The sequence below is a fragment of the Sitophilus oryzae genome, unplaced genomic scaffold, assembly GCF_002938485.1.
Source record: "Sitophilus oryzae breed Bouriz unplaced genomic scaffold, Soryzae_2.0 scaffold_1436_pilon_pilon, whole genome shotgun sequence".
Classification (NCBI taxonomy): domain Eukaryota; kingdom Metazoa; phylum Arthropoda; class Insecta; order Coleoptera; family Curculionidae; genus Sitophilus; species Sitophilus oryzae.
In genome coordinates, this window is record NW_022146100.1 from 5,354,194 (window position 1) to 5,380,288 (window position 26,095).

The following is a 26,095-nucleotide window of genomic DNA, read 5'->3' on the forward strand; positions in this document are numbered from 1 at the left end:
CCAGCGGTGGACATCTAGGTGTTACCAAGACACTTGGCAAGCTGCGTGAACGGTTCTACTGGGCGAACTGCAAAGAAGATGTGAGGGCCTGGTGTAAGAAATGTGACATTTGCGCAGCCATCAATGGGCCACACAGTCCCTTCGAACGAATAGCGATCGACGTGGCTGGTCCTTTCCCGGAGACGAACGATGGCAACAAATACATTGTGGTAGTAATGGATTACTTCAGCAAATGGGTCGAGGCCTACGCGTTGCCCAATCAAGAAGCGTCCACCGTTGCTGATGCCCTTGTTAAAGAATGGATCTGCAGGTTGGTGTTCCCATGGAGCTTCAGGGAGAGAAACTTTGGAGTCCAATCTGTTCCAAGGCGTCTGTGAAGTCCTGAACATTCGCAAGACCAGGACGACTCCTCTACATCCACAATCCGATGGGATGGTTGAACGCATGAACAGAACTATCAACCGTTATCTAGCCAAAGTAGTCTCTGACCACCAAAGAGACTGGGACAAATTTCTTCACCTGTTCCTGTTGGCCTACCGTTCATCCGTCCAAGAATCTACAGGGCAAACTCCAGCCAGCATCGTTATGGGACGGGAAGTGCGCCTACCTTGTGATCTGGAATTTGGCTGCCGACCGGGAGAAGAAGTCGCTAGAGAAGATTATGTCCACACACTACGTCAAAGAATGGACTACATCCATCCGCCTAAATACCAGTCCGCCAGAACCTACCAGTCCGCCTAAATATTCAAAGTGCTACTGACCGAATGAAGGAACACTACGACATTCAAGCTGAGCATGGAGGATACCAACCGGGGAAGTTGGTGTGGCTATATAACCCGCAGATACGTCGTGGGTTATCTCCGAAGCTACAATCCTCGTGGGAAGGGCCATACGAAGTAATGGATAGGATTAATGACGTCGTATACCGTATCAGAAAATTGCCAAAGGAAACTGAGGGTAGTCCATTTCAACCGTTTGAGCCCCTACAAAGGCGAAATAGAAGATCATGCTGGGACCGTGAGAACTTGCAGCTTTGATCCCCCTAATTCGGAGATGTCCTTTGACGATTTCATAGCCCGATACAACAGCAGTGAGAAGGTCGCTATGGTAAACCAAAAGAAGATCAACGAGACCTCTTTCCGTGCCTCCTGATTATTCGCTCGCTCACTGTGTGTCCCGAGATTTGCAGATGTCCAGAGGAATCGCGGTGACGTTCAATGAGAAGTTTGGGCGTGCCGGAGAACTACGCCGACAGGATCCAGAGGTTGGAAGCGTCTTGAGGCTAACCGACAATGCACATGGTCAAACAAGACACATCTTCTACCTGGTCACCAAGGAATGGTCTCCGAGTAAGCCGACTTATCTCAATCTATGGAACACCCTGATTGAACTGAGAAGCCCTGCTAAACAACAACATTGCACGATTAGCTATTCCGAAGCTGGCGTGTGGACTCGATGGTTTGAGTTAGCGTACAATCCGGAACATGATTGAAGTCTTGTTCAGATTTACGGGAATCGAGATCCTTGTTTGTTGCTACAACCCAAAGCTGAGATCGGGAGAGATAACTGCAGACTGCTATTTCTACCAGACTTTGCAATGTACCAGGGGCCAGCTTTGCAAATACTTTCATTCACCGTGTACATCTCGGGACGAGCATGTACCTAAGAAGGGGGCAGTGTTGCGGGCCCGTGTGGACTCGACTAACCTAACTATATGTCCCGCCCTCGGATGACCTTAGCATCGCATTAAAGAATAGACATCGTAATGATTCATCGAAGATTCGAGAAGAATCGAGTCCCACTGGAATGGAGTAGTACATATGAGAACATTCGAAACCTTCTCTATGCAACGATCTATGGACTATTCTAGTAAACTTTAACTGTAGGTATAAAGCTGGCGGTTGGCTTCAGGAGAGGGCAGTTATAAACAGACAAGTACAGTTGACGCGCTAAAATTCAAAAATAAATTTTAGTTATAAATCGTTTGTAAATAGTTCTTAAGTCTTTTATCGTTATTGTTTCTTGAAAAAAAAAAAAAAAAAAAAAAAAAAAAAAAAAATAAATTGTGACTTTCTATCCACACGGAACCGACGAAAAACGTAACAATACGAACTTTTTTACTTATTTTTATCTGCAGAATATGCTGCTGAAGTTTCCGGAACACAGTTCGGACCACCCTGTATATATTGTACAGGGTGTCCCACTAAGAGTAGCTCTCGGCTGTATCTCGGAAAGTATTAGCCGTAGTGTCTGCGAAAAAAAATATATATTGTAGGGGAGAACCGGGTAGCCCCGCTCAAGGGGTAACCCCGCCCATTGTGTTTTTATCCTAACAACTCCTGTATTCCTAGCGGCATCTATCGTCAAGTGCGCATATTAAGGCAAAAGAAAGATTTGCGGGACAAACGCCCCATTATTTCAACTTTTCGCGGTCAGTCCACTGAAAACCTTCAGAGTGGTAGGCCGGTATAGGTTATGTGTAATTTTCAGAACACCGTAAGTGAACCAAATTTTTATTAAATAGATATGTTTATACAGGTCTCTAGAATAGATGGATCTACAGTTCAACCCAGAAACACGCTCATGAGGTTTTTTGCAAAAAATGAAAATTTAAAATTTTTTTTTTTTTTTTTTTTTTTTTTAATATTTGTTTTCTTTTCATGTTTTTTTTTGTTTAATATAATATTTCTTTGAATACCTTTCTGATTGAATAAATGTTGAGAATTTTTGTCTCTTATCGCCACTCTTTACGAACTACTTTCACTCTAAGATATGTTTTCACTTCAACAATTTTTAAATACGTATTTTGTTTTTTCGCTATTTTTCGATGTATTTTTGACAGCCCGACTGTCGCGCGTCGGCCAAGAGTGCCACGTGTGAACTGTTCCTTTGAGCCGCGCCGTCGTGGCAGGCTTGCGTCAGACGACGATGTTACGCAACGTTGCCGTAGTTACAACAATTTCAAATTCAAGAGATTAGAAGCAATCAAATTTGTATTAAATTTTAAAAATAAAACAGAGAAACATGAAAGGAAACAACAAAACGAAAATGAATTGAATATTCGTCGGGCTGTTTTCGATATGTTGAATTCTGAATTACGATAAACAATTTAGAAATTTTTTAGACCTTTATCAATAATCAATTCATTTGTGTTTTGTTTGTTTCCCTTTCATGTTTTATTTTTAAATTTAATAAGAATTTGATTGCTTCGAGTGTCTTGAATTTGGAATATTGTTGGAAACTACGGCAACTCGCATGACTCGCAAGCTCGACACGCCGGCGCGACAAAGAAGCAGTGAGTAGTTACCAACCAGTGATGCGTGGCTGTCTTGGCCGACGGATGGTTGGGCTGTTGACGGAGTTGTCGAAATACATCGAAAAAATAGCGAAAAAGCAAAATACGTATTTAAAATTGTTGAGTGAACATGTATTTTCTCTTAGGATTGAAAGTAGTTCGTAAAGTGGCGATAGAGACAATAATTCTCAACATTTATTCATTCAGAAAGATATTCAAAGTAATGTGTAATGTGTGCTTTTCAAGGTGTTTTGTAAAATCAGTGGTTCAAAATGTGATGAAGCCTATACGAAAATAATGTGTTAAGTTAAAATTGGGGATCACATAGCAGTTTTTATAATAGCACGTACAAGTAAAGCAGCACAATGAAGTGTATTTAGTTAAGTGTGTTTCGAAAAAGAGAACTGTCACAGCTACATCGATCTGTCATAAGCATCTTTTTTAATGTTGCAAGTTTTTAATTTAACTTTAAACATTTAACTTTTTAATTTATTTTATGTAATAATATCACAATCTTAAAATGTAATGCATCTCTGCAAACTCCTCAGGTGTTGTGATTTTATGAATTTACTTGTAAACATATACTTTCTTAATATATGGCAACACAGCGTCGAATTAACTGAAATCCGGGCTTGATCCGGCTAATTGGATGTAGTTGGCAATATCTGCCGGCGGTTCTCAAAATGTTGCGATTATTTTTTTAAATTTTCAAAGTTAAATAACTCAGTTATTTTCAATTTATTTTAAAAATGGTAAAGAGAAAATATGTTTGTTTTGACCAGATCTACCACCTCTTAAAATATCTGCACTCATTTCTGGGACACCCTGTATAACCAAAGTGAAGATAATTAATCATGGTTTATTGTTAGATATCATTTGTTTCATATTTGTGCTATCTTTTTTTAATAAAAAATACTTTATGAAAAATAGAAAAATCGGGTATGCCCGCCCAGAATGAGCGGGGCTACCCGAATCGGTTTTCTTCTTGTTTTAATAATATTTGTATATTTTATATCGATGCCACATTTTAGACAAAGACAAACAAATAGGGGCTCATGGACTGTTGAAGATTTAGAACGGGCTAAACATGCTGTTGTGGAAGGAATGGGAATAAGACAAAGCGCCAGAAATTTTTGGCACAATTTTTTACAAGGGTCAGGGAATTTTTATTAATATAATTAATTCTGGTTTTAGGGATACCATTCTCCACATTAAAGGACCGTTTAAAATCTAATGATTTGTCTAAACCTAAGCTGGGTCGCTATAAACCAATTTTTACTAATGACCAGGAGAGTGAAATAGTGCAACATTGCATATATTTGGCAAAAATGTTTTACGGGCTGACCCCAACCGACTTAAGAAAACTTATATTTGAATACGCCGAGTCAAACTCGGTCACCCACCTTTTTAATACAACTAAAAGAATGGCGGGAAAAGATGGGTTTGGTGCTTTTATGAAGAGAAATCCATACATTAGTCTTAGAAAACCGGAGGCAACAAGCTTAGGCAGAATTTCTGGATTTAATCAAGAAAGTGTTGCGTTATTCTACAAGAATCTTGGCAGTACACTTGAAAAGCTTAAAATTGGACCTCATCGGATCTATAACATGGACGAGACGGGTATTACCACCGTACAAGCTCCGACCAAAGTGATTGGCCCAAAAGGCACCAAACAACTTGGGAAAGCGGTTAGCTATGAACGTGGGCGGTTATTACTGTATGTGGCTGTATCAGTGCATTAGGTTCTTTTATTCCACCTATGTTCATATATCCTAGGGAAAGGATGTCAGATCAGCTAAAAAGAAATGGCCCAGTTGGTGCAAAATACACCTGTTCTTCGAAAGGATGGATAACAGAGGGGTTGTTTGTTGAGCGGCTCCATCATTTTAAGCTGCATACTGCTTGTTCTATTGATAATCCTGATCTACTCATCCTCGATAACCATGCTAGCCATTGTTCCCTGTCAGCTTACAACTTCTGTCGTGCAAATGGTATTACTGTATTATCTTTCCCACCACACACGAGCCACAAGCTTCAACCTTTGGATCTCACTGTTTACGGTCCTTTAAAAAAATCATATTCAAACGAGTGCTCCACTTTTATGAGACAAAATCCCCACCAAAAGATTACCCCATATGATGTGGCAGAAATATTTAATAAGGCATTTGTAAAGATCGCGACAATAGAAAAAGCCCAAAAAGGATTTCAAGTTAGTGGAATTTGGCCTTATAACCCATCGATATTTAGCGAAGATGATTTTCTCCCAGCAACTGTTTCTAGAACCAATCTAATAACTGATGTAGGTCAGCCTCAAATTGTCAGCAATTTAAAGAATTATCACCAATTGTCAACACCAACAATAAAGGCCTAGTTACAAAAAAAAAACTAGAAGCTCAATCACATCTAAAATATTAACAGCCACACCAGAAAAAGAATATCTGGAACAAAAAAAGTTGAAGAAGAAAACAAAAAATAAAAATTCTAAAAGCAAGAAGCAGAAGACTAAATTACATGTAAGAAGAGGTGTGGAAAAAATTAAAAAGAAAGTGTTTGAAGAATCTAGTTCTAGCGAAATATCTATCGAAAACATATGCGATGACAACAGTTCCGACGACATGGAAGACTTTATGGAAGATGCAATGTGCATAATCTGCAATGAGTTCGGGAAAACGGAACTTTGGTTCCAATGTGGACTGTGTAAAAAGTGGGCACACAAAGATTGTACGGGCCAAGATGGTTCCAAGCCCTATATTTGCGATTTTTGTTTGTAGTATACCTTAATAATAAACATAAATGATTAATTTGTTACAGAATATGTTCGATTGTGTTTATTTATACTTTCTGAATTAATATTAAGGCTCTTGAGCGGCGTTACCCGATATGATGAGACGGGTGGGCGGGGTTACCAACCCTGTCGGGTACCCCCGTCCAAAGCAGACTTTTTTAAAAATTGCATAATTTCAATGAAAACACTTTTTTTCTGTCAGAATTAGCACATGCTCAGAAAAACAATGGACCAAAGAAGTGCATACACTATTGAATCGAAAGATAAGTGTCACGGATCATTTTTAAAACCTATATAAGCTTAAGTGGGCGGGGCTGCCCGGTTCTCCCCTAACCCCCATTATTTTTATACCAATAAGTACTTAGTAATATTACCGAACCTCATTAAAAATCTATCATAATTAAAGTACAAGTCAACCGGCATAACCTCCTCATTTTTTATTTTTTGATAGCAGTTTTTATATAGGAACTCGGTGCATCCAACAACAATATGGTCTACAGGCCTGTTTACGCTACGCTACGTGCAACGTGCAATACGGTGCAATGGCAATTTTAGTTGCCCGAACGCATGCGCACCTCACACTTTTCGATCAGCTGATGCAATTTTCATTGCATTGCATGGAATTAGAACGCGCTGATTTTGTTGCACGTAGCATGCGACAAACCAAAAATATAATATACTATAAAATCAAACTTTATAATTAAAATAATATAGATACTGTTTTACAATCCATGTTATAAGTAGTACAAATAATAATAAATTAAGATACAAACTCAAATTATAAAATCTAAAAACCTTTAATAAAACATACACAACGATACCTTGAAGATAAAATAAAAAAATAAATGAAACAGTTGTTATAGTCATTTTATTTAGGTTAGCACAATAGAATCTCAAAATGATGGCATGTATTTTATTGCAACCTATGTAAACGATAAATTGCGCGTAAAACCGAATTGCATGCCATTTTTAAAAATTGCCATCCAATTGCATCTAGTGTAAACACCGTTTACCACACAGGGTGGCAGTTTGGAGCAGATTCTTTTGCGCGACATAAAAGTATAAAGACCGCACCTAAGCGAATTACATGTATAAAAATACGATAGGTATTCTTACATTTTTTCAAAATCGTTCATAAATTTGAAAGTCTTTTTTGAACAATATATTTTAACAAAAATGTAAAACCCGTATACAAATTTGGGAATCTTATATAAATTATTAAAATGTGAAAAAGCAGAAAAACAATAAAAACTTGTTTTATCATATCAGATCATAAAAAAATGATTTGTAAAATATACGTTTTAAAAAAATTTCAAAGTTGAAACTCCCCTGGTGCGATATAATAGCATTTCCCAAAGCCTACTATCAAGTGAAGCGATTTTCGACATGTTACGACAATTTCTTTATGCATTTGTTTTTATCTTGTGATGCTCCAAAGCCTACTTGTTGTAAATTGATTTAAAAATTTTGTCTCTCTCCAACTCATCGCTCGATAGCGACGGAAACCGATGATTACGTCGAATTAAGGCGAGGTTTAGGCGATATCAATGAAATAAATTAGACCCGGCAAATCACATTTTGGCGAAATCCATCATTGCCTTAGAAAATTGCATGTATGCCAAATTTCCACTTCGACCGCATTTAAAAGGAAATCTTACCTACGTATACGTACGGAGATACCTAATCCACATTGTAAACCAGGGATTCCAAATATAGAATACGTCGTAGACATAGATTAAGTAAGAACAGATATCACATTAGACATTTTAACCCGATCAAACAATCAGAGGTTGACTACTTACTGTAAAAACCAACTGAGATAGAGAAGGCGACATTGCCACATCTCAAATTTGCGCCTATCTATTCAGTTTGATTTGCAGAAAAGGTGACTTTAAAACCTTTACCGGATATCAATAAATCTCAATTTCTTAATTAAATTAATAGTTTATTTTTAAAGAAGCATGCGTAATAATATATTATTAACCAGAGGATATATGCGTTACTATTAAAGGACATGTTTACTGTTTAATGTGCTGAAACGTCTAGAACTATTGGCAACGTCGCTGCTAGTCTTCCAGAATGAAATGAGCCGTCCGTCCCACCACCCCTCGCGACGGCCAATGGTCCGTTATAGCGTACTACGTTTAGCTTGCGGTGTGTTTGAAGTCGGAATCAAGACGAAAGTGAACTTTCAGTGTTTTTCGGTGGTTTTTGTTTTTGTTTAACGTACCTACTTTTGAATCTGCGAATTCAGTATGGTACGACAGTGTCAAGTGTGTGGAAAAATAAGCTCAAATTACCCGAATTTGTCTTTTCACAGGTGGGTATTGTTTTCGTCATTGTACGTCCCACAAGGTACATTGTACGTCCCACATTATGCGTCCCACAAGGGAGCCTCTCACAATCAAAATAATTTCTAATTATATTTGTAATTAATCTATTAAAACAAGAACGTAGTAGCCAGTAATTGAATTATAATTCGTCTCAATGACTACAGTGGCGGTCCCAAGGGGGGGGCTTTGGGGGCTCAAGCCCCCCCCATAAGCCCAGTCAAAAATGCTAGTATTACAAGGATTATGTATTACGAATTAAAACCCTAAACATTGCAAAAATCGATTTATTAGGAATCGATTCACGTGGAACATCCCTATTTCAGCGCGGCTGCTCGGAGTGTTCGTGAAGTTCTTCGAAATGTGGTTATGTTTGAATTTGCCGATTGTGAAATTGTGATTACCGTTGAATCGCCGAATGTAGTACCGAGTACCGATTATTTTTGGTGTGTTAAAGGATTAAAGCGGGCTTCTTCCCTCTGTTTGTTTTTCATTCATAGTTCAAAAATTCATGTAATATTAAAAACAAACTGGATTGAAAAAATGAAAAAGGAGCTACGGCCACGAAGATATCCGAAATTTCTTTAAAAAGACTGTAACGGTTGATAATAATTCTAGTTCCAGTGAAGGTCTCAGTTTCAGTCGTTGTTACTCTAGTAGTTCTAGTACTGTTGAAATATCAAAAAAACAAGACCCCGAATTAAGTAAAATTAGGGCTGTGCCTGTGGTAAGCGAGCAAAACTATGATTCAGATGTTGTCGGTCTAGGTCTTATTAGTGATTTAGATATTGGATACGCGGCAGAAACAGATATTAATTTGGATCGCAGCATGCGATATAAGCTTCTAAAAAGTGCATGGAGACCAACAAATAATTATCAGTTCCCAATGAGAAAGGAAAAAAAACAAAATCGAAGATTCAATATCGACTGGTTGAGCAAATTCAATTACTTATCATATAGTAAATTAAAAGAAGGTGTCTTTTGTAGATTATGTGTACTTTTTGCACCTTCTGGAGCTGGAGTGGGTTTTCAGGTAGGAATGTAGAAAGCTTTTTTATTTTCCCAGAAAAATTCCTGTACTTTTCTATACAATAATATGTACTTATATTTTTACAGTACAGTTATTTTATTTTTGCTTAACGAGTAGTACCTATATTGGATGGCGCCTCTCATACGCCGTGGAGGCTCCAAGGAGAACTACAGTTTGTATTGAAATGAAATTTTGTTAGCATATGTAAGTAAATTCAGAGCATTTTTTAAAAATATAGAGAGTTCTACAGGGTGTCCTCAAAAAAGTTACATATCAAAGTTGTGTTTTTTGTAATGGAGCACCCTATATATTAATTGATTTTCGGATTCTGGGAGAAAAATATAGGTGAGTTTAATAAGGGAAGTATATGACTAAAATGTAAGGTTTTTGACATATTTAACATTTTTTAGAAATAAAGAACAATTTTTAAATTACAGTAAAAACCACCTAAATTGGAATTTACCCGGTATAGCCTAATATGTAGTTAAATTCATTATTTTACTGACGCAAAATACTCGATCTACTGACGCAAAATTATAAAAATGAAAATATTTAGGAAAATCTTTGTCTGAGAGGTAGGCAACCTTAATAATATTTTGAAGATATATAAATTCCCCATTGAACACCGGAATAATATACTGGGTGTTCTATTTAAAATAAAGGAGTAACTTGCTTTTAAAAGTGACTAATGTTTCATATTAATTTTGTCTCACCCTGTATAACTTTTCGGATCAAATTTCAATTTGGTTTAACATACAATGGTTACTGTAATTAAATATCAGGCTATATAAAGTCAACTAAAATTTAGGTAGGTGTTATTGCAATTTAAAATTTACTCTACATTTTCATAAAATGTAAAATATGTTAAAATTCTTAAATTTTAGGTATATGCTTCTTTAATAAAACTTACCTTTATTTTTTCCTAGAATCCGAAAATCAATTAATATATAGGGTGTTCCATTAAAAAAAACAACTTTGATGTGTAACTTTTTTTGGGGACACCTTGTATAATTCTATATATTTTTATAAAATGCTTCCAGTTAATCTACATATGCTGCCAACATTTCATTTCGATAAAAACTACCGTTCTCCTTGGAGCTTCCGCGGCGTATGAGAGGCGCCACCATGTACAGGGTGTTTCCTAAATAAGTGCAAAAAATTCAAGGGCGTATCCTTGAGCCAATTTTATGAAAAAAAGTTCATATGAACACACGTCCGAAAATAAATTTATCTGCATTTGCTTGATTTATTAACAATGTGTGGACCATGCAATGAGAAAATATTTACATTGTTTATCTATATCATACCTACCTATTTAAAATTTCAGACTCTCAAGGTTTTGGTCCGAGAGCCATTACAGAAATACAAAGACGCTATTAAAATATTTGAGGAACACGCCAAAAAACAATACCATCTAAAAAGCCTGGAGCGTGCTGGAGATTTTATAAAAAATTATGAATCCAGTAAGGATGTTTGCATGATGCTGGATAAGGAAGTAGATAGTGTTATTAAAAGAAACAGAGAGAGACTCATTCCAATTATTAAAACAATAATTTTTTGTGGAAGGAATAATCTCTCGCTAAGGGGACACCGAGAAGGTGGAAGCTTAGATTCTGAAGACAATAAAAACATATTATCTGGCAATCAAGGCGTATTTAGAGCTCTACTTGCTTTTAGAATTGATTCTGGAGACACTACTCTAATGCAACATTTTCAAAAGTGTGGGAACAACAGCATGATGATAAGTGGAAAAATTCAGAATGATTTAATAAGTTCCATCGGAGAAGAAGTGCGAAGTGTTATTGTGGAAAGGATCAAAAAAGCTTATTGTTTCACAGTTTTATTAGACGAAACCACAGATTGTTCTAAAAAAGAACAGTTAACAATTTGCGTAAGATATGTGGATTTGCAGGCTTTCATTATTCGTGAGGAATTCTTAGGTTTTGTGGAAATGAAGTCAACCACAGCTAAAGCCATTACGGACACATTATTACAGGAACTAACAAATATGGGACTGAGTCTGGAAAATCTTCGAGGTCAAGGTTATGACGGAGCTGCGAATATGTCCGGAAGTTTTAAAGGTATAACTTAAAAAATTATACATATAAAGTGAGTATTATAGATATTATATCATTGTTTAGGTGTCCAAGCACTAATCCGGAAAGAGCAACCACTGGCCTTATACACTCATTGTTTTAATCACTCGCTTAATTTAGCTGTTTCCAAATCATGCGATTTGAGTGCAATTAAAAATGCGATGGGAATTGTAGCAAGTGTTTCTACATTTTTAAGTGGTTCTGCAAAACGAGTTAATATGATGAATGAGATAATTGATGAACAAGAGGCCATCTCAGAAACTAAGAGAAGAAAACTGAAATCACTCTGTGCAACACGATGGGTTGAAAGGCATGACACATTAATCACGTTCAAAGATTTATTGCCTGTTATTGTCATAACCTTACAACAATTGGAAAACGATAAAGATAACGAAACTTCGCGAAATGCAATGTGCTATGGTTCGTCTATAAAAAGAAGCGATTTTTTGGTTTCCCTATGGGTCACTGCTTATTTATTCGAATATTCAGTAACATTAAGTACTGTTCTTCAGAGCAAGGACTTAGATATTTCTGCAGCTTTGGATAATGTGACGACTTTAATAAACACATTTAAGGATTTAAGATCTACCTCAGAAGACATATTCAACAAAATATTTGTTGATCTTAAAAACTCGTCGGAACGTCTTGGAGTAGAAATTAAAATTCCAAGGTAAAATGATGCTACCTACATGTCACATTCAACATTCGTCTTTAATTTGCTTTTAGATTATGTGGAAGACAAACCCAAAGGAATAACGTGGAAGCATCCACTACCAATGAGTACTTTCGTAAGTCTATATTTATTCCATTTTTAGACCATTTCATTGAAGAGCTCAAATCAAGGTTTAATGATAGATTGGCAGAAGTAATTCCGTTAGAAGGATTAATTCCTGCAAAATCTTCCAAATATAATATAGGGGAAATTGTAAGCAGCCATGTTCTATCAATCGGATCTAAACGTTAGTGAAAATCAGCTTCATGCTGAAATAACAATGTGGCATAAAAGATGGGATGATGAAACAACTGTTATTCGTCCTTCTGCAGCAGTGGAAGCCTTAATGTATTGCACCGATTTTTTCCACTAATCAGGATCCTGTTAAACATCTTTGCCACTCTTCCTGTCACAACTGCAACACCTGAGAGAAGTTTTTCAACAAGCAAACGCCTTAAAACATATCTACGTTCAACTATGTTGAATGAAAGATTTTGCGGCTTGGCTTTGTTGAATGTTCATAAAGAGGTCGATATTGATCATGAGAAAGTCATTAACAAATTTGCTTCGATGAAGCCAAGGCGTATGCAATTAAAAGATTGGTCAAGCACTGACTAATAAAGAAAAATATTTAATAATATAAATATATATTATGTTTTGTATTTTGTATAAATAAGTATTATGAAACTTTGGTTCAACTTGTTTCAGTAAATTATTAATACAAAATATATTATTTGCTATTTTGTACATAAACATTTAAAAAAAATAGTCCTTAGCCCCCCCCTTTGACAATTGCTGAGACCGCCACTGAATGACTACCTAACTATTGTAGATCATAACAAATTTGAATATAAACGTTGCATTTGAAATTTTATTATATGCCAGAAAGTGAGATTTTTTATCTTAAAATAAAAAATAAAATTGCGTCATTTCTGGTCATTATATACGATATTCTAAAAGGATTTTGCTCAACAAATAAACAAAGGTGTTACCCGACCTTTTTTTACATTTTATTGCTTTATTATATCTGCCCCTTCGGCCTTGTTTAGACAATTTTTTATCACTGTACAACTTTCCCTAGGAGATGCAAGACCTTGTCGTTGGTGGGGAAGTTCCTGGTCCGGGTGCTGAGGGAATCACCTTTAGCATTTTGGCTTGGTCTAAGAAGCATCTCACTCATTGTCTTGTCTCTGGCTGTAGTGTCGTGGCCAGGGAATTGCACCAAGACATTTAACCAGGCACCTTCTACTGTCTGTGGTCAAGTCTCGCGGGTAGAGGGTGTGGGGGGGGTCTTGGCTTAACCGCCCGGACCAAGAGAGACAACCTCACTAAAAAACTAAATCCTACGATGGTGGGACCAGGTCAAAGGGATGCGTGGCTAGATAGAGACTAGCCTCTACTGGTCTCAACCTTGGAGCACCAGGGGCACCCATTGTATTTACCTCTTACTTCTACATGCGGGCTCTGTAGAAGTGGACTGACTATCCCTAGCGACTCGTGGGAACACTATGAGATCAAACTATCATAAAAACACCACCGGTGAAGCTGTGGGGAAACCCCCTAGTAACACTGGGAACATTATGAACGAAAGTTCCAAGGGACCAATCCCAAAGGGAACTACAGGAGGGGCGGCTGACACTTGTGCGAGGCCAGCCTCCACAAGTGGTACACAAGCTATCACCTCTTCTAGTAAGGTTCGGGAGTCCACCTCTAGACCTAACAAGCGACACCAGTTACCGTTCCGTCTACCAGGCTTGGGTCAACCAGGCGGGTTAGACGATCCGCTGAGAGTAGGTCTTAGCGGAGCACAAGTACGGAGATACCTCCGGCTGCTCCACGAAGGACTTGCTCCGGAGGAAGCAAAAGCCAAAACTCTCCTTGAAAAAGGAACCAAGAAACAACCTGGCGCATCTCCACCAAAGGGCAAGAGAGGGAGCGAAAACCTCTCCCCTTTGCTCCGTCAAGGAGAGAAAAAAGCCAGGATGGAAAGCCGTCCCACACCGAGAGGCAAGCAGGGACGTATCACTAGCTATGCCGCTATTGCTGGACAAGTGAAAATTGCGGTGCTTCCAAAGGAATATCCTGAGGTTGTACTGACTACCGAGCAGCAAACGGCTCTAGAAGAGGCGATACTGGACGAAGTAGTAGCGAGCGGATTGCGACGCAACGATCCACAAAGTGTGGGTCAGCTGCGCTTTGCGGGGATACACTTTAGGGTGGGCATGATCCTCATAGATTGTGCATCTGAAAAATCGGCGGATTGGTTGGTGGAAACGGCACCTAAGCTTAAAAATTGGCAGGGGCCGGGACTGGTTGCAATGAGGGGAGAAAACATCCCTAAAGGGACAACCATCACGGTCTTTCTGCCAAGAAGCAAGGGGAAAGACACCGCCTACCTGCTAGACCTTATCCAAGCTCAGAACGAGAATGTGAGTACATCGAGCTGGCGAGTCCTCAACTCGAAGGAGGAGGGCCATGGTCAGGTCCTCACAATAGGAATTGACCTCAAATCCAAGGAGGCAATAGAGAAAGAAGGATATAACCTCTATTATAGATTCGGGACGGTACCGGTATCAGGTCCAAGAAAAGAACAAGCTAAAGAGGGGGAGAAAATGGAGACAAATACTCCAGCCTCCAACTCACAAGTACCTCAGCCGGAGACAAGCTCCTCGACTGTGAAGGACACGGTTGGCGTAACTCCAGCCGTGAAAGGGTGTATATCCTCGGAGGAGGTTGATGACCACTCCACGGAGGAGGAACATCTGTTGCCAGGGGGGGATGGGAAATACCCTGTCCTCCCTACAACAGGGGGACCCTTACCTACCCCAGAAACCTGATGCATGGGATATCCCAAATAAACCTGCACCATGCAAAAGGGTCTTCTGCCACAATCACAAGACTCTTTGAGAAAAACCAATATGTAATGGTACTAGCCCAGGAACCCTGGGTGTACCAGGGACAAATTAAAGGGTTGTCTGGAAAAAATTCCAGTGTAATATATGATAACAGGCAGGAACTTCCCCGAGCCTGTATTCTTATAAGAAACAACATTAACTACACATGTGTTTCAGAATTTACAACCCGGGATCTTGTTCCAATCATGGTTAACTTAATATCGAGGATTGTAGCAAAAATATCGTGATTGCCTCTGCATACTTTCCGGGTGATGGGCAGACACCGCCTCCGGAAATAGAGGAGCTCGTGCGATTCTGCAGCCAACGGCGACTACCTCTGCTATTGGGATGTGACTCCAATACGCACAATGAGGTATGGGGAAGCACTAATACTAACACTAGAGGTGAGTGTTTACTAGAATTCCTCTTAGCATACAATGTTGAAGTTCTCAATATAGGGAACACCCCCACGTTTGTGACAAAAACGCGGGCGGAAGTATTAAATTTAACAATCGGGAGTGCTAGTGTAACTAGTTACGTGAAAGATTGGAGGGTTTCAACGGAACCTTCCCTATCAGATCACAGAATCATCGAGTTCAAATTAGGAGGAATCATACTCCAAACTGAAATTCGAAGGAATCCAAGAAAAACCGATTGGGAACTATACCACACCAAGCTCGTAGACAACCTGGACCAAATAGATGCAGGTAGGGCTAGGAACCACCTGTATCTAGAATGGTACGCAAAGGAAGTCAGTGGTGCAATATTGGATGCATATGAATCTAGTTGCCCCACAAGTAAGGGCATACAAAAAAGTAACAACAATCCCTGGTGGAACAAAAAGCTAGACAATCTTAGATCGGAGGTTCGACGACTCTTCAACAGAGCCAAACCCAGCGGCGAATGGCAGCTCTACGCCGAGAAATTAACTGAGTATAATAAGGAGATTAGAAGGGCAAAGCGGTCTGACTTCAGATGCTTTTGCGAAAACATCACTTCAACTACTTATGCAGCTAGGCTACACAAAGCTATGGCCAAGAGTGGGCCCATCCCCAACATGGCACTTAAGAAACCTGACGGAAGCTACACGGAAGGAGGTGAAGAGAGAGCTAACCTCCTACTTCATACACACTTTCCAGGTAGCATATCTATTGATACGCAAGTAGCTCCGACCGAACCCCACAATCCTCGCAGGGAAGACTGGGAGACGGCCCAGCTACTAATAACAGAACAAAAACTGAAATGGGCTATTGACACCTTTCAGCCTTATAAAACAGCAGGAATAGATGGGATTTTTCCTGTCCTTCTAAAGAAGGGTCAGGAAATAGCTACACTCCATCTATTAAACATTACAAGAAGCAGCTTAGCGATGGGATATATACCAACCATCTGGAGAAGAGCGAAAGTCATCTTCATACCCAAAATAGGCAAAACTGACTGGCCTAACCCCAAATCATTTAGGCCTATTAGTCTCACATCGTTCATATTAAAAACGATGGAGCAAGTAGTGGACAACCATATTAGAGTAAATCATCTACAGGTTAAACCACTGCACGATAGTCAGCATGCATATAGAGCGGGCAGATCCACAGAAACTGCTCTGTACCAGTTAATTGAGCTAATACAGGCAAGCCTGGATAGCAAAGAAACAGCACTTTGTGCCTTTTTGGACATTGCAGGGGCGTTTGACAATATACCTCACAATGTGGTCAAGCGATCTCTTGAAACAAGAGGGGTGAAAAATACGATAATTCGCTGGTTTTGGGAAATGCTCTCAACACGAACAGCAGAAGCTGAGATAGGTACCAAAACTGTGGTTGTTAAAACAACGCAAGGAACTCGATAAGGTGGAGTGACCTCCCCCCTACTGTGGAGCTTGGTAGTGGATGAACTACTGGAAGAATTAACTGTAGCGGGAATACACTGCATAGGGTATGCAGATGACATAGTCATGATTGCACGGGGGAAACATGAAGGCACCCTGTGTGATATTATCCAAAGAGGACTCTGCATCACTGAGAGATGGTGCAGGACTGTCGGGCTGAGTATCAACTCAGATAAAACCGCGGTAGTTCCATTCACCAGAAAGCGAAGTTTGAAAAACTTGAAAAGAATCCATCTAGGTGGAAAGGAAATATTGCCATCACAGGAAGTGAAATATTTAGGAATAACCCTGGATAGTAAACTTCTCTGGAACAGGCATATTAAGAACATTACCAGCAAAGCCACAAAGGCTCTCATGATATGCAGAAGACTGGCGGGGAATAGGTGGGGCTGAGCCCCAAAAATTTTGCGCTGGATGTATACCATGATAGTAAGACCCATGATTACATACGGAGCAGTTGCTTGGTATACAAAACTAGAGCAACGTACAGCAAGGCAAAACCTGTGCAAAGTACAGAGACTGGCATGTATCTGCATCACAGGTGCCATGAGAACATGTCCAACAGCAGCAATGGAGGTCACTTTAGACCTAACACCACTGCACATTGTCGTCGGTAGTTATGCCAATGCGATAATGATTAGAATGGTCATAGACGGAAATAGTACTGGGAGAATTTTTAGGTCAGGGGCTTGGAAAACCCTCAAAAAGAAAATTCCACTTCTCCAACTCCCAGTGGATGACATACCAAGAATTTACAACTTTGAGAAACACCTCACTGTAGTATTGAGTAATAAAAAGGATTGGGAAGGAAGAAACGCTTACTCAGCATATAAAAGACCATAACATAACGTGGTATACTGATGCTTCCAAAACCAAAGCAGGGACAGGGATAGGAGTATTTGGGCCGAAAACCAAATACTCCGAATCAATGGGCACCTACCCCAGTATCCTTCAGGCAGAAATTTGCGCTATCGAAAGATGTGTACAATTTATCTTAGATAGAAACTATCGAAAACAGGAAATTGCCATCCAATTCGATAGTCATGCAGCACTAAACGCGATCAACTCAGTAACCATCAATTCAAAGTTGGTCAAAGAATGCCTAGAGAAGCTCAACAAGTTGGGCAAAGAAAATAAAGTCCTCCTACTCTGGGTGCCTGCTCACCAAGGGATAGAAGGCAATGAAAAAGCAAATGATCTAGCTAGGAAAGGAGTGAACACTCCACTAACTGGACCAGAACCGTTCTGTTTTCCAAACGGGAACCAACTGAAAGCGGAACTGAAGAATCTGGAAGACTCCATCCGTAACTTGGAATGGGTGTCCTCCAACGGTCTAAGACACTCGAAAAAGTTCCTTAGAACTTATGACCGAGAAAAATCAAAGGTCCTTGACCGAGAAAAATCTTGATTTAAGTAAAAACAATCTTTGGATTATCACGGGGTTTCTAACAGGACACTGTCTCCTTAACGAACACCTCAGTAGGTTGAAACTGAGAAACAACGGCGAATGCAGATTTTGTGGGGAAAATGGGGAAACACCAGAACACCTTATCACTGAGTGCGCCGAGACGACGAACATTCGTGCCATGAACCTTGGTACGTCTGATGTCGAGGATGGGGAGCTGGCCTCTGTGGCGCCGTCTCAGATACTGGCTTTTCTTAAAGCCCTGAGACTGTATGATGAGTTATAACTCGTTAAGAAGGGGAACACACAATAGATCTATAAGGTCGCGGTGATTAACTCCCCTCCTAAACATTCTACATTCTACCACTGTACAAATACCTCTTCCTAGAGTTATTTGTACGGTGTGTTTACCCTTTTTTTAGAATGGCACGAACTGTAAATAATTCTTAGGCTACTAGTTTTATACATACCTATATACAGAGTGACCCAGGCTTCCAAAAAAGGTTTTTACCTTTTTTGGAAAAAAGGTTTTTACCTGTTTTTAGCTGCTCTCGCCATCTAGCACTCGCCATAGTAGTACGTTTTGTACTCAAATGCTATTTTCTGCTTTTCGTTTGTCTGATTGAGAATTAAAGCCAAGTCGGCCTGACGACGGAGATAAATCTCCGAAACCGGCCGTCGAATGGCTGTTTCCTTCAGTCTGATGAACTTAATGCAGAGAATAAGCATATATGTAGGGGTTAAGCCTTAATAATTTTTTGCTTCTTTTATTTCGTTTATTTATACAAACCCTACCAAGCCTTGAGCTCCATCTACGGTAACGTAGATGAAGCAAACGTAATATTCATTATTATGCGACAGAAATCCTATACTGTAGCACACAGATTTGATATTTTTAATGAAAAATGCCTTCTATTGACAGACTAAAAGGTAATTGCCTCGTATCAGAGCCATCATAATACAAGAAGAAGACCGAAAGAGAAAGTTCAAAAAAAACATTTTCTCATTAAATATTGATTATAGGTATAGGAAGTTATTAATAATACAAGATTAAACAACTATTACACAGTACTTCACAGAAAGCTATCGATTGCGAACTAACTAAATCGTTACTAATTGCTAATTTTGAAGTTCTTTTTAAGATCAAAAAAGGTAAAACTAAAACCTAAACTATCATTTCAGATTAAACGGGAAGTTCTAAATAATGTTGCCTATTCTAAACAAGAAAAATTTATTTATAAGTTTTATAACATCTCTAATTAAATTTGGACGAAAAGAATATTTCTGTTTGCTGTAGGTAATTTTCTCAGGGAAAATACGAAAATAAAAATGACTTTTTAAGTCAAAAAAAGTTAAAAGGACAAGTTATTCCAAAAAAGGGCTGTCTTTTTCAAAAAAGGACAGGTGGCAACCCTAGGTATTTCTGGAATAGAAATTTAATGGCAAATCTACAACTTTGGTTTGAAAATATGTTCCGGCCACCTATGTTTACAAAAATGTCTAAAATGTGCTTTACCATTGCCATCATATTCTGAAAAAAAATTGAAAGAAAAGTCACCAATCACAAACCTAATATAGAACTGTTTCGGAAGCCTGAGTCACCCTGTAAATATTCAAAAGTAACTGAAAGTTTAAATTGAAAATCGACGTTGGAGCGATTTTCGAAAACCACCTACTAACGTTTCAACATAGATATATGTGGGATATTAATTATATTATTATATTAGACCTTATAACAAAACTCATCTGACGAAAAAGTGTTAATGTAGTATATTAATATGGAGTATAAATTTTATTAATTAATGTACTTTAAAAATTCCATATTATATATATATATATATATATATATATATATATATATATATATATATATAAAAGTAAAAAGAAAATTGTTTTGCTTGTCGTAAAGGGGGGAACCAAGCTCCACTCCCACAACCGGTTTCTGGGCCTACCCTTCATCAGGTGGGCTGTCCAGGGGCTGGTTCTCACTGATACGGCAAGCAAAACTTCTTCTATATCCGATGTCGTAAAGTGTCGGTGAGATATTAGTGCATCTCCCGTCAAAAGATGGTAAAGAGCGTTTTTCGGCCCGCTCAAATATATGAAATGAACAAAATTCTTACAGCTTTAGTGTATATTAATAAATAATATTTTCTTGCCTTTAGCTGTGTATTTTTTCTAATTTCGAAAAATCGAAAGTACAGAAAAAATTAAAAAAATAAATAAAAAGTAAAAAGAAAATTGTTTTGCTTGTCGTAAAGGGGGGAACCAAGCTCCACTCCCACAACCGGTTTCTGGGCCTACCCTTCATCAGGTGGGCTTATAACCCACAAAATTCTGGATGTTGATGAATTTAGAAGTATGCTTTGGAATTAAATAAAACAAGTTCTTTTTTTAAAATACTACCTAGCTTTACTTACCAAGGGCCTGCTTTTCCTGGGACATTCCTGATTGTACTCCTGCAGCAGTTGGTTCTTTCGGACAGCCTGGCTCGGTATCGAACACCTGTCTGTGGTTTCCTGTTCCACGTTGTGGCGTCTCCGTATTTATATATAGGTAGAAAAAATAAAGAAAATAATTAGTTATATATAACTCGAAAATTATTAGTGAAGAAAACTATCTTACGATACGTCTAAGCACCTAATCACATGCTCTTATGAGAAAAAACTATACAAACGAGCATCTCCCGTTCATTTCATATATTTGAGCGGGCCGAAAAACGCTCTTTACCATCTTTTGACGGGAGATGCACTAATATCTCACCGACACTTTACGACATCGTCTGTTGATATAGAAGAAATTTTGCTTGCCGTATCGGTGAGAACCAGCCCCTGGACAGCCCACCTGATGAAGGGTAGGCCCAGAAACCGATTGTGGGAGTGGAGCTTGGTTCCCCCCTTTACGACAAGCAAAACAATTTTCTTTTTACTTTTTATTTATTTTTTTAATTTTTTCTGTACTTTCGATTTTTCGAAATTAGAAAAAATACACAGCTAAAACAAGAAAATATTATTTATTAATATACACTAAAGCTGTAAGAATTTTGTTCATTTCATATATTTGAGCGTGCCGAAAAACGCTCTTTACCATCTTTGACGGGAGATGCACTAATATCTCACCGACACTTTACGACATCGTCTGTTGATATAGAAGAAGTTTTGCTTGCCGTATCGGTGAGAACCAGCCCCTGGACAGCCCACCTGATGAAGGGTAGGCCCAGAAACCGGTTGTGGGAGTGGAGCTTGGTTCCCCCCTTTACGACAAGCAAAACAATTTTCTCTTTACTTTTTATTTATTTTTTCTGTACTTTCGATTTTTCGAAATTAGAAAAAATACACAGCTAAAGGCAAGAAAATATTATTTATTAATATACACTAAGGCTGTAAGAATTTTGTTCATTTCATATATTACTATATATACATTCCAAAATGATACGCCACTGGTCATTAGAACAGTCCAAAAGCACCTAGTTGCCGGGGTCGGAAATTTTAGACTTCTCTGTCTCTTCTGTCCTTGTTTGACACATTGGAATGTTTGATACACTACCAACGAGTATTTATGAATGAGATGTTCGGTCTATCTTTATAGTGTCTTTGGTTGTAGAATACTTTAAACCGACAATAATTAAAGGTAGCCAAGTATCACGAACTACTCACAATCAGCATTAGCAGTTATTTAAATCTTCTGTAATTATAATTTTTAGATTTTAAGAAATTTAATATAAAATAATCGACAACGTCGCAACGCCAGCTGATGCCGAAAACGTACGCATTTTACTATCTTCACTCCTAAATTTAGGCAGTCAACAAAACATCCAGTTCGAATTCGTTCATAAATTGTTTTACGGCGCACAGTGGTCTAAATGTAAAAATTATGGGGACATTAGGTGACAAGTTTGTCTTCACTGAAGATTGATAGTATGTATAATTTTATAAATAGAATAAAGTCCCATCTTACTTGTATATCAGAGTTTTGTATTTGGTGGATCGGAATGCGATAAAATTGAGGACAAAGTAAACAAAAATATAAATGTTCATTTATATAGAATTTGTTCTCGAGTATCTTGAAGTTCGTTTTGGTAGTTGTGTTGAGATTAGAATATCGTGGTTTGTTTTTTAATTCAGACATATCTGCTCACTTGTTAGGTAAGTTTAGTTACTTATTTCGAAACACGAATATTGATATAATTAGTTGTCAAAGAAATATTTACAATTTTATTAAAGTTTAAAGAATGGAAGGCTCAGAAAAAAAAACGACCCTTTTCTTCACGGTCAAACTAAATTTATTTTAAAGCTAGTATATCTGCCTATCGTGTAACAATATACTTAGCTGCTGATAGGTGCAGTCTTGTGAAATTTTTTTTTTCCTATTTTGTACAGTTTCGGGCGTGAGTCGAAAACACTTATTTGAGCTTTTGAATGAAAATGGCTGGATAGGAAATGCCACTTCTTTAGTTGTGAGAAAAAAGATGGCCGACTTTGTCATACAACGTATCCCTACTGCTGACGATGATGACCTATATATCATGGTTTTCAACTCAAATTGCTTTACGTTGGAAAAGGTGCTACCGAAATAAGAAAGACTTTTTAAAGAAATATGTAATTTGGCTTTTAGAATTTAGAATGAGTGGGAGGGGGGTTAATCACTTCGACCTAGATCCATTGTGTCCCCCTTTCTTGAATCATAACTCATCACACAGTCCCAGGGCTTTGACAAAAGCCAGTATCTGGGACGGTTTTATAGAGGGTAGTTCTCCATCTCCAATATCAGTCGTACCAAAATTCATGGCACGAATGGTTGTCGTCTCGGCGCACTCAGTGATGAGGTGTACTGGTGTTTCCCCATCTTCCCTACAAAATCTGCATTCGCCGTTTCTTCTTAGTTTCAATCTACTGAGGTGTTCATTGAGGAGACAGTGTCCTGTTAAAAACCCCGTGACAATCCGAAGATTGTTCTTACTCAGACCCAGGAAGATCTGTGATTTTTCTTGATCATAAGCCCTCAGAAACGTCTTCGAGTGTCTTAGACCATTGCAAGATTTCCATTCCAGGTTGCGAATGGAATCTTCCAAGTTCTTGAGTTCCGCCTTGAGTTGGTTCCCACTTGGAAAGCAGAACGGTTCTGGTCCAGTTAGTGGAGTGTTCGCTCCTTTCCTAGCTAGATTATTTGCTTTTTCATTGCCTTCTATCCCTTGGTGAGCAGGCACCCAGTGTAGGAGGACTTTGTTTTCTTTGCCTAATTTATTCAGCTTCTCTATGCATTCTTTGACCAATTTCGAATTGATTGATACTGAGTTGATCGCCTTTAACGCTGCTTGACTATCAGATAAGATGGCTATTTCTTGTTTCCGATAGTTCCTATCTAAGATAAGTTGTACGCATCTCTCGATAGCGTAGATTTCTGCCTGTAGGATACTAGGGTAAGTGCCCATTGGTTCGGAGTAATTAGCTCTCGGCCCAAACACTCCGATCCCTCTTCCCGTATTGGTTTTGGAAGCATCATAATTTGGCTTAACGAATATGTTTATAAATCTAAGTGCCAAAGCACCTTTCAGCAACATGCAAAAACGCCTTCGCGAAAGAACTCAAGAGAATTTAGTGCTGTTAGTACTAGAACTAAGAGAAGACGTACGCATGAATTGATTTCTCAATATGTCCTGCTGAACTTGCGTTTGCTACTCAGACTGGATATACAAGAAAAGGAAAGAGAAATGTTGCTTTTGCCATCAAAAAAGCTACGAGTTCTAGTCCCGAAGAGTTGGCAAAAATAAAAAAATTAGAAAGGTTAAACAACGAGATGCGACCATTTTCTCCAGAGGAAGCCTTGATAAAGATAACATTTTGTAGATCAGTAAATACATTCAGTTGAAATACCCAAGTAACACAATATCATTGTCAACATTGTTTTAAGTTGTAATATTCACTTGTAAATTCAATAAATAAAATGACAAAATACCATCTTGTTAATATCCTGACGCAATAAAACAAAATAATATTAAGTCAAAGAGTAGATAAGACAAGAGACGACAGTTCGTGCGGTACCTTTCATGTTTGAGTGGTGGGGAGAGTGATCTCGTCTCGCTTGTCCCTTTAAATTTTCGTAATTTTTTCGCGGGAAATTTGAAATAGACTATTATTAAAACTTGCCTGTATATCTTATAAATAGTTACTGTATGGGTAAAGAAATAAAGAGAAACGAAAAAAAAAATGAGTTTTCTAAGTATTATATAAAATAAATTATAATTAGAAACATATTTGTCGGGGAATAAAGATAATAAAAGCAATATTTTGTATATCGTTGGTAAACAAGATAAAGTGACCAAGTCGATTTGTAAGAAATGTTTTATTTACGTGTATTTTTTTTTTTTACATATGGACCTGAGCAAGTGTAAAATCACAATGTGGAGTTTATGTACAAAAAAATAGAGTTGCAATTTTTTTTTAAATATATTACAAGCTTCTAACCATGTCTTCGATCTATGGATTACATTTAGTTTAATAACATAATTATATAGTATATTTCTATAAAAAACTTTTCAGGATCCTTTGGAAAAGAGTGAAATATTATGTTTGTCGAAGAATAAGACCTATTATTGCAGTCTTTATAAGCACACACATTGCCACCATCTCGTCTTTTCCTGCTACGCGTGTCCTGTTCAGTATTCATAACAATATTTACAAATTAGTACGCAACAAAAACGATACTAAAATTAAACCTTAAAAACTCTCAAAACGATAATATATCGAAAAACTCTGAAAATACTCTTTAAAAAGGCAAAAATGCAAGAAAACAACTAATCAGATTTGTTTATGTTTAAGCCTGATTAGCACAGCTGATTAGCGTCCTAAAATCATAGGTTAGATTAGATAAAATACGCCGTTGTCAGATTTTGAGATTTTATCTGTTTATATTTGAAATCGATCAACTTAGTCATTCTGTTTCTTTGATATTATCAGTACATGGCGAAAAAAGAACCTAAACCAACCTAAACTAAACATTTACATTTCCGTATTAACATACGTTACTTATATCCTTCTTATATTATTTATTTATTTTCAGAAAATCTTGTTTATTTTTCAAAGAAACATACTTGGCACCAGACAAAATGGGACTTGATGGGACCTTTAAATTTTAATATATCTGCGTCTCTCTCGCGAAATTCGACTTCTTTGTTCACTGTCGTCTCTTGTCTTATCTACTCTTTGATTAAGTACTGTAAATGGTATAGAGCGTCAAAAATAAATATGGCTGTAACTTTTGATACACATAGTATAAACCATTCACCCCTATATCAAAATGCTGGAAAAAGTACCAGGAATTGAAATCTTAAAAAATATATAGGGTATTTTATTTAAAAAGTTTGGTCTGTACCACTTTTCTGACACACCCCGTATAATTAAAAATACTTTAACAAGAAGCAATTTATTATTACTTATAACTTTTTTATTAGCATTATTTTGAAATTCTTAATAGCAAACGAGATACTGGACTTTATCGCACTAATTGAACACCCTGTATATAAAATAGGAAGGTAAAAATGTAAAAAATATTTTTGATGAGTGTAATTTTACATAAAAACATTATAAACAACAATTATTTCCTTTATTTCAAAAACAAAATTGAGTGTCCCTGTAATTTTTCCATTTAGACCACCGTGCGGCGT

General features: G+C 37.8%; 1 protein-coding gene across 1 annotated transcript; it reads left to right on the forward strand.

The window, feature by feature from the left end:
- Positions 1 to 4,719: 4,719 nt before the first annotated feature.
- LOC115876559 (zinc finger MYM-type protein 1-like) lies at positions 4,720 to 12,413 on the forward strand. Its single transcript, XM_030892369.1, has 8 exons — positions 4,720 to 5,012; positions 5,072 to 5,594; positions 8,705 to 8,856; positions 8,963 to 9,443; positions 10,768 to 11,521; positions 11,582 to 12,206; positions 12,263 to 12,293; positions 12,352 to 12,413. The coding sequence occupies exons 1-8, from the start codon at positions 4,720 to 4,722 to the stop codon at positions 12,403 to 12,405; spliced, it is 2,913 nt and encodes a 970-aa protein (XP_030748229.1). The 3' UTR covers positions 12,406 to 12,413.
- Positions 12,414 to 26,095: the final 13,682 nt, after the last annotated feature.